This window comes from Puma concolor, chromosome B1 (assembly GCF_028749965.1).
Source record: "Puma concolor isolate L17-30 chromosome B1, mPumCon1.1.hap2, whole genome shotgun sequence".
NCBI classification, from domain to species: domain Eukaryota; kingdom Metazoa; phylum Chordata; class Mammalia; order Carnivora; family Felidae; genus Puma; species Puma concolor.
Window position 1 is genome coordinate 7,796,030 of NC_141670.1, and position 13,751 is coordinate 7,809,780.

General features: G+C 39.8%; 1 protein-coding gene across 1 annotated transcript; it reads right to left on the reverse strand.

Moving 5' to 3' along the window:
* Positions 1–240: 240 nt before the first annotated feature.
* On the reverse strand, positions 241–12,387 carry SPATA4 (spermatogenesis associated 4). Its single transcript, XM_086703129.1, has 6 exons — positions 12,134–12,387; positions 11,160–11,289; positions 10,686–10,804; positions 10,360–10,580; positions 3,029–3,145; positions 241–466 (listed from the first exon to the last, which is right to left on the reverse strand). The coding sequence occupies exons 1-6, from the start codon at positions 12,349–12,351 to the stop codon at positions 360–362; spliced, it is 912 nt and encodes a 303-aa protein (XP_086559255.1). The 5' UTR covers positions 12,352–12,387; the 3' UTR covers positions 241–359.
* Between the last annotated feature and the right edge of the window lie 1,364 nt (positions 12,388–13,751).

Consider the following 13,751-nt stretch of genomic DNA (forward strand, 5'->3'; position numbering starts at 1 on the left):
AAAGTGGTTGCTCTTTTCATTTCTGATGAGGAAAACATAAAGCAGATCCACCATTGCTACAGAATTGATGAGAGAAAACTTTTACCTGTCATGGTGAATTATGTTTAACTGTACCTTTTAAAATGATTTTTGCTCCTTCTCTGTTGATTTTGCGTTTTCAACAGTACCTGGCACAGGTGTTTTAATACGTGGTTGTTGAATTGAAAAAAAAAAAAAAAAACAACACGTTTTGAGCCCAACTATGGATAAGACATCGCTTTAATTTACTTATATACCCACAACCAGGCGATTAGACCCTCTAGGATGGCAGGAGACGCTGCATTACATCTTCAAAGCCATTGGACACGTGCTTTTCAAGGTTACTTTTTCGTGTTTGTGATAGGGTTCATAGCAGATTCAAAAGAATATTTTCCAGCTTGTTTGACATGAATTCTTCTAAGTGGATTGCCAACAGTACCTGTATTTCCTGGCATATTTAAATAAACAACATTAAAATCAGTCTGTGGTTATTAAACATTTGCGCGATGATCAGTGTTTCTAACATACGGAACTTGCACAGGGATCAGCAACAGTCTGAACACAGGTTCATCTACATGCCTGGTAAGTAGAATATTTAAAGCACGCAGTGTAGTGGCCGTAAATAAAAAATCGGAATGCCCTCCACTTCCAAAAGCCATTAGCAGTGCCTAAAATACCCGGGGCTTAGTTCGGTGTATCTGATACTGAATATGACTCAACTATTTTTAGATGTTGTTTCAGAAAGCAGCTGAGGCCTCGATTCTAACAGTGCTGAGATTTGGCAAATACACATAATTCGCAGTTTAGTTTCTGGAACTCTGATTGCAATGAAGCGTCCAAACTGGCTGACTTTCCAGGTCGCTCAGTTCTCATGTAAGGGACCAGTGGCAGCTAAGAAATGTATTCTCCCTCGGCCCACGAGTTCACTAGATGCTAGGTTTAGGCAAACATAGGGAGGGACTTCAGTGTTAACAAAAAAACAAAGGCAACAACCTATCTTACAATTAATTTTTGCCACCCTATTTGAGAATTAGAAGCTTTTCAGGTGAACAGCCTGTGGATTTGGTGCCGTTACATGCCACGCAATCGTAGATGGCAAAATAGGATCCTGTTTTACCTGCGGCCTAGCTCTGCTCCCCTCCTTCCACTCACTCCAATTATGTTAGCTGACCTGACCTAAACACTCTGCTCTTTCAGTAGAAACAACTGAGATGGAATCCCTTGAGTTAATTTGGAAAAAATAAAATCTAGCAAAACAGCTCTCATCCATGTAATTACCAAAGTCAGCTGCACACCATTCATGAATTTCCGTTATGCCCAGACTAAGAGGATCCAAGTTTCTGGAATAGGATTGAGAGAAGTAGAGAGATAAAAGCATTTTTCTTCCCATCCTGATCTGTCCTGGTGATGTCTCGCTTAGCCCATCACCCACTTTGAAAAGGATGGAGACAGCCCACTGAAGTGAGGGGGACTCGTAGAAGAGCATGGAGAGAATAAAATGGGGGAGAAGTCACGTGCAGCAGTTGCTACGTCATTACAGTTGTAAAAGCAGGACTCCACTCTCCTTGGAGTTGTGATCCGATATGAGAGCATTATTTTTCTAAAAACTCATTTGTGACCTTGAAATGTTTCTGGAAAGATATAGGAATGTTCTTCAGCTCTTCAAGTATCAGTACCCATTGTGTGTGTGTGTGTGTGTGTGTGTGTGTGTGTACACACACACACACACACATATATATGGACACTTTGCATCTGTTTCACTTCTGTCGAGTTGAGTCATGCTGAGTACCATGCCTCAAGGATATGAGTTAGACCTTTTAATGGACTGTTCTAATGTCTAGATATTACAAAGTGTGCTCTTAGAAATGGTAGTTCTACCAGGCCATTAGCAAAACAAAACCAAATAAGAGTGATGTGTGATCAAATAGAGTTTGGAAAACACTTCCCTGGGTACCTCTCCTCTTCACTGTTTACAATGAGTATTAGCATATTAAAGGCTCTGAGAAATCACAAGTTTAAAAGGAGGAATCTGTTAACATTGCTTTTCCAGACCCTATATAAACAAAGGCCTGTGTCCCCCACCCCCCATGAAACCCTTAACATTTTAGGAATCCTGCCTTGTAGGACAGGTCCCCTAATATTTTCCATCAGAGCCCTGACAGTAAAAACAAAATATGGACACTCAGTTAAGTTTGAATTTCAGATGAGCAATGAATAATTTTCAATGAAAGTATGTCCTCAACATGTCCCTGTAATTATTGGTTTTATTGGTTATATCTGTTTTTATTCACTAAATCTAGAACGTACTTTGTGGGCAGCGACTCAGCCCTGCTTTTGTCGCGTAAAAGCAGCCCATAGACATGGCATGCGGAACGGTCCTGGCTGTGTTCCAGTACAACTTTATTTATGAACATAGAAATCTGAACTTCATACAATGCTCGTGCATCAGAAAATACCATTTTTCTTCTGATACACTGTTTGAACCGTTTAAAAATGTGAAAGCCATTCTTAACTTGCAGGCTCTACAAAAACAGGGTGGGAGACTGATTATGGCTTATGGGCTCTAGGTTGCTATGCTAGGAACACTTTCTGAACTCCCAGGATTTCAACTAGGGGCTTGTTGTAATACAAGTATGCAAGTATGAGTATCTGCCTTAGGGCTGATTCCTTACCTGCTGCTAGAGAATTGAGCTTTGAGCTCTGCACTGGCCTTCACCTGTTGCAGACCCACCTCTTTAAAGATACATCAGAGCTGAAGTGGGTCCTGTAGTTGGGGTGGGGCGGGGGGAACCTGGCTTGGAAACGTCCCCAATGTGACCGGTACTCAGCGGACCGTGTGGTCCCTCCACCTACCCAGAGCATGCCGACACCAGCCTAATACACAGCTTTAGACTGAATGCCTAGACCAACATTTTCACTGTTTAAAAAAATTCTAAGGAACCAAGTAGCAGCAAAAGGTTCAGTTCACAGGTAAAAAGTTAAGAATAAAACCACAGTAACAAAGACTCACGTAAAACAGGAGCAACTCTTTCCCTTGAAATCATGGAATTATATTTGCACCGAGAGCCATGGGTCGGAAGGTGGTCAAGAGTAAGTTCTCCCACTGTTGGTTTGACCTCAAACCATTCTATGAAATAGGAACACAAAAACTGTTAGAAAATCACTACGGCCAGGGCCAGAATAAGACCCTGTAATTTAAAAATTAGGCAAATTCTTTAGACATCTGTTTTATCATATTCTTAAGAGTGGTGTGAATATGAAGATTAACCTTCTCCCCACATTTTTCACATCTTTGATGCACAAGATAGTGGCTTTAAAAAAGTTATTTCAAAAAAAAACCCCGTTATTTTAAAGACTATCTTTATGTTCTTAGTTTTTTTGATAAGTTTTTATTCAGTAATAATATGTATACAGAAAGGTAAATAAATTATGTGTTTACAGCTTGATGAATTTTTGGAATGAATACACTTGGGGTAGCCATCACCCAGGTCAAGAGATCATATATTACTAGTAAGTACCCCCCAAATCCCCTGCTTGTCTCTCCTACACAGTATCCTAAAAAGAAAATACTGTATTGACTTCTGTCATCACAGGTTAAATGATTTCTTAAATATTATTTATATTTCATATGAACAATATGCAGTATCTGTTTTGCAAACCTATTTATGCTTTAAAAATAGTGACTTAAAATTATTTCTTCGTTTCCCCTATCTCTCATTAACTAATTCTATCTATCACACTTGGATATCAACTTCCCTGTGCTTCTAAAGATCACTTACTGCTCCTCTGCAGCTTGAAGAAGAGTCTAAGGTTATTTCTACTTATCAGCCAGACCCTGTTCATGCTAAATACAGCTCTGGTCAGCAGCATCCTCAGAACTATAATTATCACAGTTCATGACTTTGAGCTTCAAATCAGCAGCCTCAAAGATCAAGATGGGTGATAACAGAATACTGCTGCAGAATCTGAAGGGTTGAGGTGATCCACGGCTAAAGAGAAAGTATGCTCCCGGGAGGACAAGAGAGGTACAGGTTAACTTTGTGCAAAGATGGACTTTTAATTAGAAGATTAAATAGAATACTTGTGTTTGGCTCTAGAAATCCCGGTGAGAACCAGTGAGTGACAGTGATGGTGAGACTAAATATAAGCAAACATTCTGTATGAAAAGTAATCATATCTGATTTATGGTGTTAGAAATAAGGTAACTTGACAAAACTAAAATGCTGAAGTGCGGTAAGGGGCTGACAAGGAGCCGTCAGTGTTTTAGGGTCCTTATAGTTGGAGAAAGAGTAAAGACATTAATTTTAGACGAGGCTAAGTCTGCATGGTAAAATTTCTAGAATGGCACTACAAAGAGTAGAAATTTAAAATTTTCCAAGTCCGTTTGGGGGGTGGGGGGAGACAGTCTTTACAAAAAACTCAATCCAATCATTGCAAAAGAAGAAAAGATAGGTGAAACAATAACAAGAAACAGAAAAAGAATAAAAAGCACAAAACACCACGATAGACGTGAATGCAAATATAGCAGTAGGCAGTACTACTGAATTCCTAACAGTAAAAGTCACGGTGAGTGAAATAAATAGGTCCATGCAACAGGATACTTCATAGAGGGAAGAATGGCAGGACTTGTTTACCAAGTGCCAACACTTGCTATAAAGCCATAGTAACCAAGATCGTACGGGTGATGAAGTTGCACACATTTAGACAAAATCAGCTAGGATATATATATATATATATATATATATATATATATATATATATATATATATATATATATATATATATATATATATATATAGGAAACAGGCCCAGATATACACAGAAACTTGGAAAGTTTGAGACATAAGGATACTACAAATCAGTGGGGAAAGAACAGACTATTCAAAAAATGGTTCTGAGACCATTGGTTCTCCATTTCAGTTGCAGACAAATTAAGATCTTTTTTTCTTTTTCAAATTAACATCTTAAAAGAGACTAACCCCTTATCAGATACATGCTTTGCAAACATTTTTTCCCCATTTTATAGTTCCCTTTTCACTCTTGTTTCCTTTGCTATGCAGGAAGCACTTTAGTTTGATACAACCCCATGTATTTATTTTTGCTTCTGTTGCCTGTGTTTTGGATGTCATTTCCAAAAATTCATTGCCAATACCGAGAAGCTTTTTCCCTGTGTTTTCTTCTGGCAGTTATATGGTTTCAGGTCTCATGTTTAAGTTTTTTAATCCATTTGGGTTTGATTTGGGGTGTGAGATTCTTCAAGTGGATATCCAATTTTCTCAGCATGATTATTGAGGAGATAGATTGTCCTTTCCCTATTGTGTGTTCTTGGCATCCTTATTCAAGATCAGGTGACTGTAAATGCATGGGTTTATTTCTGGGCTCACTGTTCTGTTTCATTGGTTTACATGTCTGTTTTTTATGCCAGTACTTTACTGTTTTAATCTAGTTTGAAATCAGCAAGTGTGATGCTTCCAGCTTTGTTCTTTCAGAGAATTGCTTTGGGTTTTCAGGTTCTTTTGTGATTCCATGTGAAGTCAGGATTGTTTTTTCTATTTCTGTAAAGACTGCCATTCAGTTTTGCGAGCTTGCATTGACTCTATGGATCAATTTGGTAGTATGGACATTTTAACAATATTAATTCTTCTAATCCATGAACATGGGATGTCTTTCCATTTATCTGTGTCTTCTTCATCAGTGTTTAATACTTTATAAAGAAGTAATATCCAAAACGTATAAGGAATTCATACAACTCAATACTGAACAAAGCAAATAACCCAATTAAAAATGGGGCAAAGGACCTAAGTAGATGTTTCTCAAAATAAATACAAATGGCAAACAAGTGTATGAAAGGTGCCCGACATCACTAATGATGACCAATAATCAGGGACATGCAACCAAAACCACAATAATATATCATCATACATCTGTCAAAATGGCTGTTATCAAAAAAGACAAAAGATAAAAAGTGTTCATGAGGATGTGAGAGAAAAGAGAACCCTTCTACACTGTTGCTGGAATGTAAATTGGTACAGCCATCATGGAAGCAATATGGAGATTCTCTCCCAAATTAACTACCGTATGATTCAGCAATCCCACTTCTAGGTATATGTCCCAAGGAAACAGAATCAGTATCTCAGAGAAATATCTGCATCCCCATGTTCACTGCAGCAATATTCACATTAGCCAAAGATACAGAAACAACCTAAATGTCCAAAAATGGATGACCGTATAGAGAATATGTACATGTATACATACACACATGCACACACTCAAAATGGAATATTAATCTGCCTTTAAAAAGAAGGAAATTTGGGGGGTGCCTGGATGGCTCAGTTTGTTAAGCTTCCAACTCTTGGTTTGGGCTCAGGTTATGATCTCACGGTTCATGGTTAGTGAGGAGCCTGTTTAGGATTCTCTCTCTCCCCCTCTCTCTGCCCCTGCCCACTGGCACAGTCTCTTTCTCAAAATGAATAAATAATAAATGAAAAGGAAAATTTATCATTTGCAACAACACAGATAAAACTAGAGGACGTTATGCTAAGAGAAATAAGCCAGACATGGAAAAGCAAATACTGCATTTCCACTTCTATGTGGAATGTAAAACAGGCTCTTCGAAGCAGAGAGTGAAATGGTAATTTCTAGGGATGGGGTGGAGGGCCACGTGAGGAGATGCAGATCAGAGGTGCAAAGTCTCAGTTATGCAGGATGGGTAAGTTCTGCAGGTCTAATGTGTGGCATGGTGACTGCATCTAATTGTGTATTGTGTACCTGAAATTTGCTATGAGGGTAGACCTTAAGTGTACTCACTACACAGAGCAAGCAAGCAAGGAAAAAAGAAAAAGGAAGAAAGAAAGAAAATGGCAACCTTGTGAGGAGATGGATATTTTAATGTTTATTTTTGAGAGCGAGAGAGCCTGAGCAGGGGAGGGGCAGAGCGAGGGGAGACAGAGGATCCAAAGCGGCCTCTGCGCTGACAGCAGCAAGCCCAATTCAGAGCTTGAACTCAGGAACCGTGAGATCATGGCCTGAGCCAAAGTCAAACACTCAACTGATTGAGCCACCCAGGCGCTCTGAACATGGATATGTTTGATTGCAGTGATCATTGAACAATGTATATGTATATCGAAACACCAAGTTTTACACCTTAAATATATGTAATTTCTGTTTGTCACTTATACCTCAGTAAAGTTGAAAAATTATTTTAAGTGAAAGGCTAACATAGCAACATTTTTCTAGGTATGTCTCCTGAGGCAAGGGAAATAAAAACAGAAACTCTTTGGACTACATCAAAATTAAAAGCTTCTGCACAGCAAAGGAAACAGTCCACAAAACTAAAAGGCAGCCTGCTGAATGAGAAAGGATATTTGCAAATGACATATCCATTAAAGGGTTAGTATTCAAAATATATAAAGAACTGATACAACTCAAACCCAAAAAACAATCCAATTAAAAAATGAGCAGAGACATGAACAGATGTTTCTTCAAAGAAGACATCCAGATGGCCAACGGACACATGAAAAGATGCTCAATACCACTCGTCACCAGGGAAATGCAAATCAAAACTACAATGAGATACCACCTCACACCTTTAGTCAGAATGGCTAAAATAAAAAACACAAGAAACAACAAGTGGTGGTGAGGATGTGGAGAAAAAGGAACCCTTTTGCACCGTTGGTAGAAAGGCAAACTGGTGCAGTCACTCTGGAAAATGATATGGAGGTTCCTCAAAAGGTGAGAAGTAGAACTGCCCTACAATCCAGTAATTGCATTACTGGATATTTACCCAAGGACTACAAAAATACTAATTCAAAGGGCTACATCACCCTGATGTTTATAGCAGCATTATTTACAATAGCCAAATGATGGAAGCAGCCAAAGCATCCATCTATGGATGAATGGATAAAGACGATATGGTGTGTATGTTTATATGTATATAAACATAACGTGTATATATACATATATAGGTATATATGTATATATAACGTGTATATATACATATGTAGGTATATATGTATATATACATACAATGAGTTATCATTCAGCCATAAGAAAGAACGAAATCCTACTGTTTGCAACATGGGTGGAGCTCGATAGTACAATGCTAAGCAAAATAAGTCACCCAGAGAAAGGCAAATAAATACTGTATGATTTCACTCATATGTGGAATTTAAAAAACAAAAAAAAAAAATGAGCAAAGGGGAAGAAAAGACAAAACAACCAAGAGACTCCTAACTACAAACAGATGGTCACCAGAAGGGAGGTGGGTGGAGGATGGGGAAATAGGTGATGCGGTTAAGGATGCACTTGCGATGAGCACTGGGCATTGTATGGAAGCAATCACTAAATCGTACACCTGAAACTAATAGAACGTTGTGTTAACTGGAATTAAAATTTAAAAAAAATGGAAAGGCTAAACCTTAGTCAAGGTAAGGATAGGATAATATTTTTATAACCTCATGATGCCAACAGTATTAATTATGAAGTTTGTTTTTCATTTCTGCCATAACAAATTACCATAAAGTTGGCGGCTTATGAACAATAGCCATCTTTACTCTCACAGTACAGAAGTCTATGGGCTTCTTTTTAGAGGCTCACCAGGCTGAAATCAAGATGTTAGCAGGGCCACATTCCTTCTGGAAGCTCTGGGGATGAATCCTCTCCCATGCTCATTCATGTTTTTGGCAGAATTTGGCTCCTTGCAATTCTAGGTCCAAAATCTGTCTTGTTGCTGGCTGTCCCTGAGAGTTGTTTGAGGCCATGCCCTCACTTTGTGCTCTGCAGGTGGCCTCTGTGGCAGGGGCAGGTTGAGGCTCTCCCACACTTCAAATCGTTCCTGCTTCTGCTGCACTCCTCTGAGTCCACTTGGAGAACGATCTCAGCTTTTAAGGGCTCGTGTGATTAGACTGGATCCGCCTGAATAATCCAGCATAAACTCCCTATTTCGAGGTCTGTGACTTCTGCAAAGCCTCTTTTGCCATGTAATACAACGTATTCACAGGTTCCAGGGATTGGGGCATGAACAACATGGGAGACATTCTACCTAGTACAGAGTTGGATAAAATCTTCTCAATTAAGAAATACATGTGAATGAAGTTAAGAAGAACGTAAGTTGTGCGCATAAACAAACTTTTTTAAATCAAGGCAATGACAAAGGCTGCAGGACAATGGTTACTCTCAGAGGCAAGTATGAAGAAGGCGGTAAGAGCAGGACACCAGGAGAATATAAAGCTATGGGTGATGTTCCACGTCATAGATTATGCAGTGATACACAAATATTTATTCATTGTCTTTTTAAAGTTGTACATCTACGTTATATGCATGCATGAATCACAGCAGAATTACAGTGTTTAAAAACCTACAAAAGAATTTGACTATATAATTCCACAACAGGATTAATGACCTCAGTTCTTTTCTACTCACAAATTCATGAGTAAGAGCAAAGAAGGAAGAGAAACAAAAAATGATAGGCAGTGGAAGATGAACAGAGCAACAGGATGAAAACCAAAATATCCAACTCACATTGTGAGGGGAAGTTACAGTTACTGCTCTCCTTCCTTCCAGAGACTAGAGAGAAAATGGCTCTTTTCTTCAGAAAGTGGGGGTTCAAATGAGGGAGAAATCCTGCTGACCTACAGCTGCCTCATTCTTGAATGGTTTTAGTGCCACGGTCATGATGAAGTCACTAAATGTCTGGAATCAAGGACTATAGAATTCTGAGACCAATGGTGTCAGAAGTTAAGTGTCAGTGAAGCAACAACAATGAAAGAAAGAAAGTTCACTTATTTTGTTTGTCATTTGTTGGGACTCTGATGGCAAATGCTTTGGATGCTTTGAGAATTATTTCAGTGATCTCTCTGGAAGATTGCCATGGGTTGCCTCCATCTGCCTTACCTTACGTACCCAGTCTACATACCGAGGCTACTACAGGACAACCATGACCATGGTCTGGAAATCATCTAGAGCAAATCATAGTAATCCAGGCTTTTCCTAAAGTACTTACATCCTGATGAAGTCTGAAATATTCTCATCCTCGTTAGTAACTTGATATTTGAACTTACTTCCCACAGAATTTTATGTGAACATAGTCACTCTTTTCTAAAAAGAAAAGTGTTAATATACTAAGTTAACCTATGCTTTCATTTAAAAAAAATATGCCGTAAACCACTCCAGTGATGATAAATCATTCCACTGCTAAGCATAAGAGAACCACTTTCCCTTTAAACCAGGGATAGAAAAAGCAGAGTTGGGACAGACAGTGGTCAACTTTTCTTTCATCTGTACTCAAGCATAGCCTCACTACGTTGGGAAGAATTCAGTTGACTATTTCCAAGGAAAACTTACTGGGATTCAATTTTCTCCTTAATTTTCTTTGCAACATTTGTAAAAGGAAGAGGAACTCTACTTTAAGTTCATTGCTGAGCGTGTTGGGATTGCTTTTTATCTCTGATGACCTAATGTTATCTTTAATCGACTTGGAAGCTGTGGAGCTAGGAACCAGGGGCAGACGCATCTGGTAACTGTAGTCTGTGAAATTCACGAGGTCATCCTGGATACTTTTAATTCTGGAAAGAAAAAAATATTGTTGACAAGCCATATTTTAGTAATGAGATTTATATTATCAAATTTTCATTTTAAGTTGTATCGCTAGAAGATTCCAAATGACTTACTCTCGATGCGTTAGCAAAGTATAAACCTCTTGTATTAGTATTTCAGGTACTCCAGCTTTGCAATGAATTGTTCCATGGATTAGCTCTTTAGGTAATTTAAGTCTTTTTCTTGCCAGGAACTTTAATAGTAGAAAGAAGGTATTTTCATTATAAGAAGTTACGTAAAAATCTTCAATTACTTTGTATTCACCTTAACCCCCTTTTTTTTGTCTGTCAACTAATAGTTTTTAATTTTAACATGTTAATTATTAAAAAATATCGTTCAGCAAGAAAAGCAACCATTCTATCCTACTCCAATTTGAAATGAGTTTCATAAGTGACTCCTGACAAACTTTAATAACATTCATTTTAATACACGGAAACAAGCTGCCAGCTTCGTGGCACAGCCACACGCACGTGTGTGTAGATATCCACGACATCAGGAGTACACCATTTAAAACACAAACTTCTTAAAGTCGATGACTGCTAATTTACCTTCTCCAACTGTGCCCAGTTATCCAACTTGACTTTCAAAGAAGTTCCATTTTCAAAGGATGACAATTTAAGGTCCCTGGGGTAATATATAGTGAATATTTCTGCAATCAGGAAGCCATTTGAAAAATCCCTGATCCATAATATTAAAGAAATGAAATAAAATGTGGTTACTTTTACAGTTTGTTTTATAATCAATTAACACCAATTTAATATTCCACACTGACAGCAAATAACTTATAAAATTAGTTTTGTTGGATCATTGCTCTAAGGAAGACCTGCTATGGAATAGAATTTTAATAAGATTAGATACACACTAAAGGCTTTCATGTTCTTTTTATGAACCCAAACTATTAATTTGTACTGAATCTTCATTTTAACAAGATCCCTAGGTGATTCCGATGCACATTGAAAATTTCAGGCATGTCTCTATTAAGGAATATTGAAATTAGTAAACCAGAGTCTGCAAAAAAGTCATCGTCTTCATATTTATGGAAATTAGTTCGCATTCCCAGAGCAGATATTAACCGCCCGTTACGTTCAGGGTGGCTGCAGCTCAGCAGCAACTTTTTTCCAGTCCCTGATTGGAAAAACTAGATGCCATCCAGAGGATAAACTGATCCCCACGATTATTAATGTCCGGTGTCTCTAAAGAAAGAGCCTTGACTATCAGTATTTTTTTGTAGTCACCGAGGCATTCTGTTTTAGCTTAAATCTAAAATGTGATGATTGAATGGGTAAATGAATAAGTGAGTGCTTCATCATGTATTTTCCAGGCCCGCTCCCTAAAGGAAGGGGTGTGTGTGTGTGCGCGTGCGCGCGCGCCGCGCGCTGAGCGGGTGGGGGTCGGGGTCTGAAACCTAAACCAGGGGAGTAGGCCGTCTGCGCCCAGTGCCGCGGCGGGGCAGGCGGGGCAGCCGAGTGGTCGGCGGGTCCCCGGGGTGCTCAGGCCCCGTCTAGGCGGCTTGCTCCTGCACCTGTTGACGTTCCTAGGAAAGAAGGTGAGATCCAGGCCCTGGAGCCAGCGCAGAACCGACGGGGACAGGCGGGAGCTCTTCGGTGGATGCGGATAGACCAGATATTTCTTAGGCTTCCCTCGGATGGGAGCTGCTGCCTGTAGCGAAAGTGACGGTGACTTGGGTAGGGCTGCCGCCGGTAGTGTCAAAAGCCTTCCTCCCAGGCCGGCGGCAGCCATGTCGCTTTCTGGGTTTCTATGGCAGCATCCGCGGCGGGGCGGGGCCTCGTGGGGGCGGGGTCTCCGCGCAGCTGGGCGGGGCCCGTGGGTGGGCGGGGCTTCGGCGGGGGCGGGGGCGGGCGCTGGGCCTGGCGCGATCTCCAGTTTGCAGAGCTGAGGCTCTGGTCTGGGGCGATTCCTGGCCCCAGTCTTGGTTGTAGTTAGCCTCTCTTCTCCCAACCCTTTGTCCTTCCAAATTTACTTTTTAGATATTGTGGATTCAGCCCAGCCAAAGGCCTATTGTCGGTCAAACATTTTGAGGATGGGAGAAGCTTCCAGAAGACAAGGTCAGTTTTTGTTTAGAAATCGGAAATGGTATAGTATTTGCTCCAAAACGCCAAAGAAAAAATTTTCCAAATTAAAGTGAATAAATGTCTAATATCTACAGATTTAACCTCTTTCCTTAATTATTATGTTGTTTATAAAAATTTGTAAGTTTTCCCATTTCACAAGGATGCCCTGGTATAGATGATTCATTCATTCAACAATTATTTGAGTCCCTAGTATGTGCCAGGCACTGACCTAGTTACCTGGGATTTATCAGTGAACAATGCAGAGGGGAAAAAAGCGTAGCATCGACAGTTATAAACTAAATACGCAACAGATTTGTTAAAATCCTTCAAAAAGTTTTGCAAAAAAACATCAGTGTGGCATGTAGATACATATTATGCAAGATAAAATATGGGATAGAGTTTGATAGTGAAGCTATATAATGTTTTGTGGCATGTTTATTCATATAGAGATTTATTAATAAAGCAAACCATGGGACGCCTGGGTGGCTCAGTTAAGCCTGGGACTTTGGCTCAGGTCATGATCTCGAGGTTCGTGGGTACGAGTCCCAAGTTGGGCTCTGTGCTGACAGCTCCGAGCCTGGAGCCTCTTTGGATTCTGTGTCTCCTCCTCTCTGCTTCTCCCTGCTCTGTCTCTCTCTCCCTCTCTCTTAAAAATAAATAAACATTAGGGGCACCTGGGTGGCTCAGCCGGTTAAGCATCCGACTTCAGCTCAGGTCATGATCTCACAGTTCATGCGTTTGAGCCCTGCATCAGGCTCTGTGCTGACAGCTCAGAGCTCAGAGCCTCGTTCGGATTCTTTATCTCCCTCTCTCTCTGCGCCTCCCCCGCTAATGCTCTGTCTCTCTCTCCTTCAAACACAAATAAAAAGCATTAATAAATAAATAAACATTAGAAAATTAATAATAAAGTCAGTGTGAGTCTGTATATGGTTTGAAAGAGAAGAACGAAGCTATGGAAGTATTTTCTCTTTGCCCAGTGAAGTTTTTCACGAATGACTAACTGTTCTGTCCTGTGTTACTCCATCTTCACAATCCAATATGGTGGCCCCTAGCCACCTGTGGCTATTT

Excerpts from the sequence above, each read along its gene's own strand:
- SPATA4 (XM_086703129.1), bottom strand. The coding sequence starts at position 12,351 with ATGGCTGCCGCCGGCCTGGGAGGAAGGCTTTTGACACTACCGGCGGCA. Across the intron at positions 11,290-12,133 it reads TTTCCTAGGAACGTCAACAG|GGATTTTTCAAATGGCTTCC; the intron begins GTGCAGGAGCAA and ends ATTATGGATCAG. Across the intron at positions 10,805-11,159 it reads ACTGGGCACAGTTGGAGAAG|TTCCTGGCAAGAAAAAGACT; the intron begins GTAAATTAGCAG and ends CTACTATTAAAG.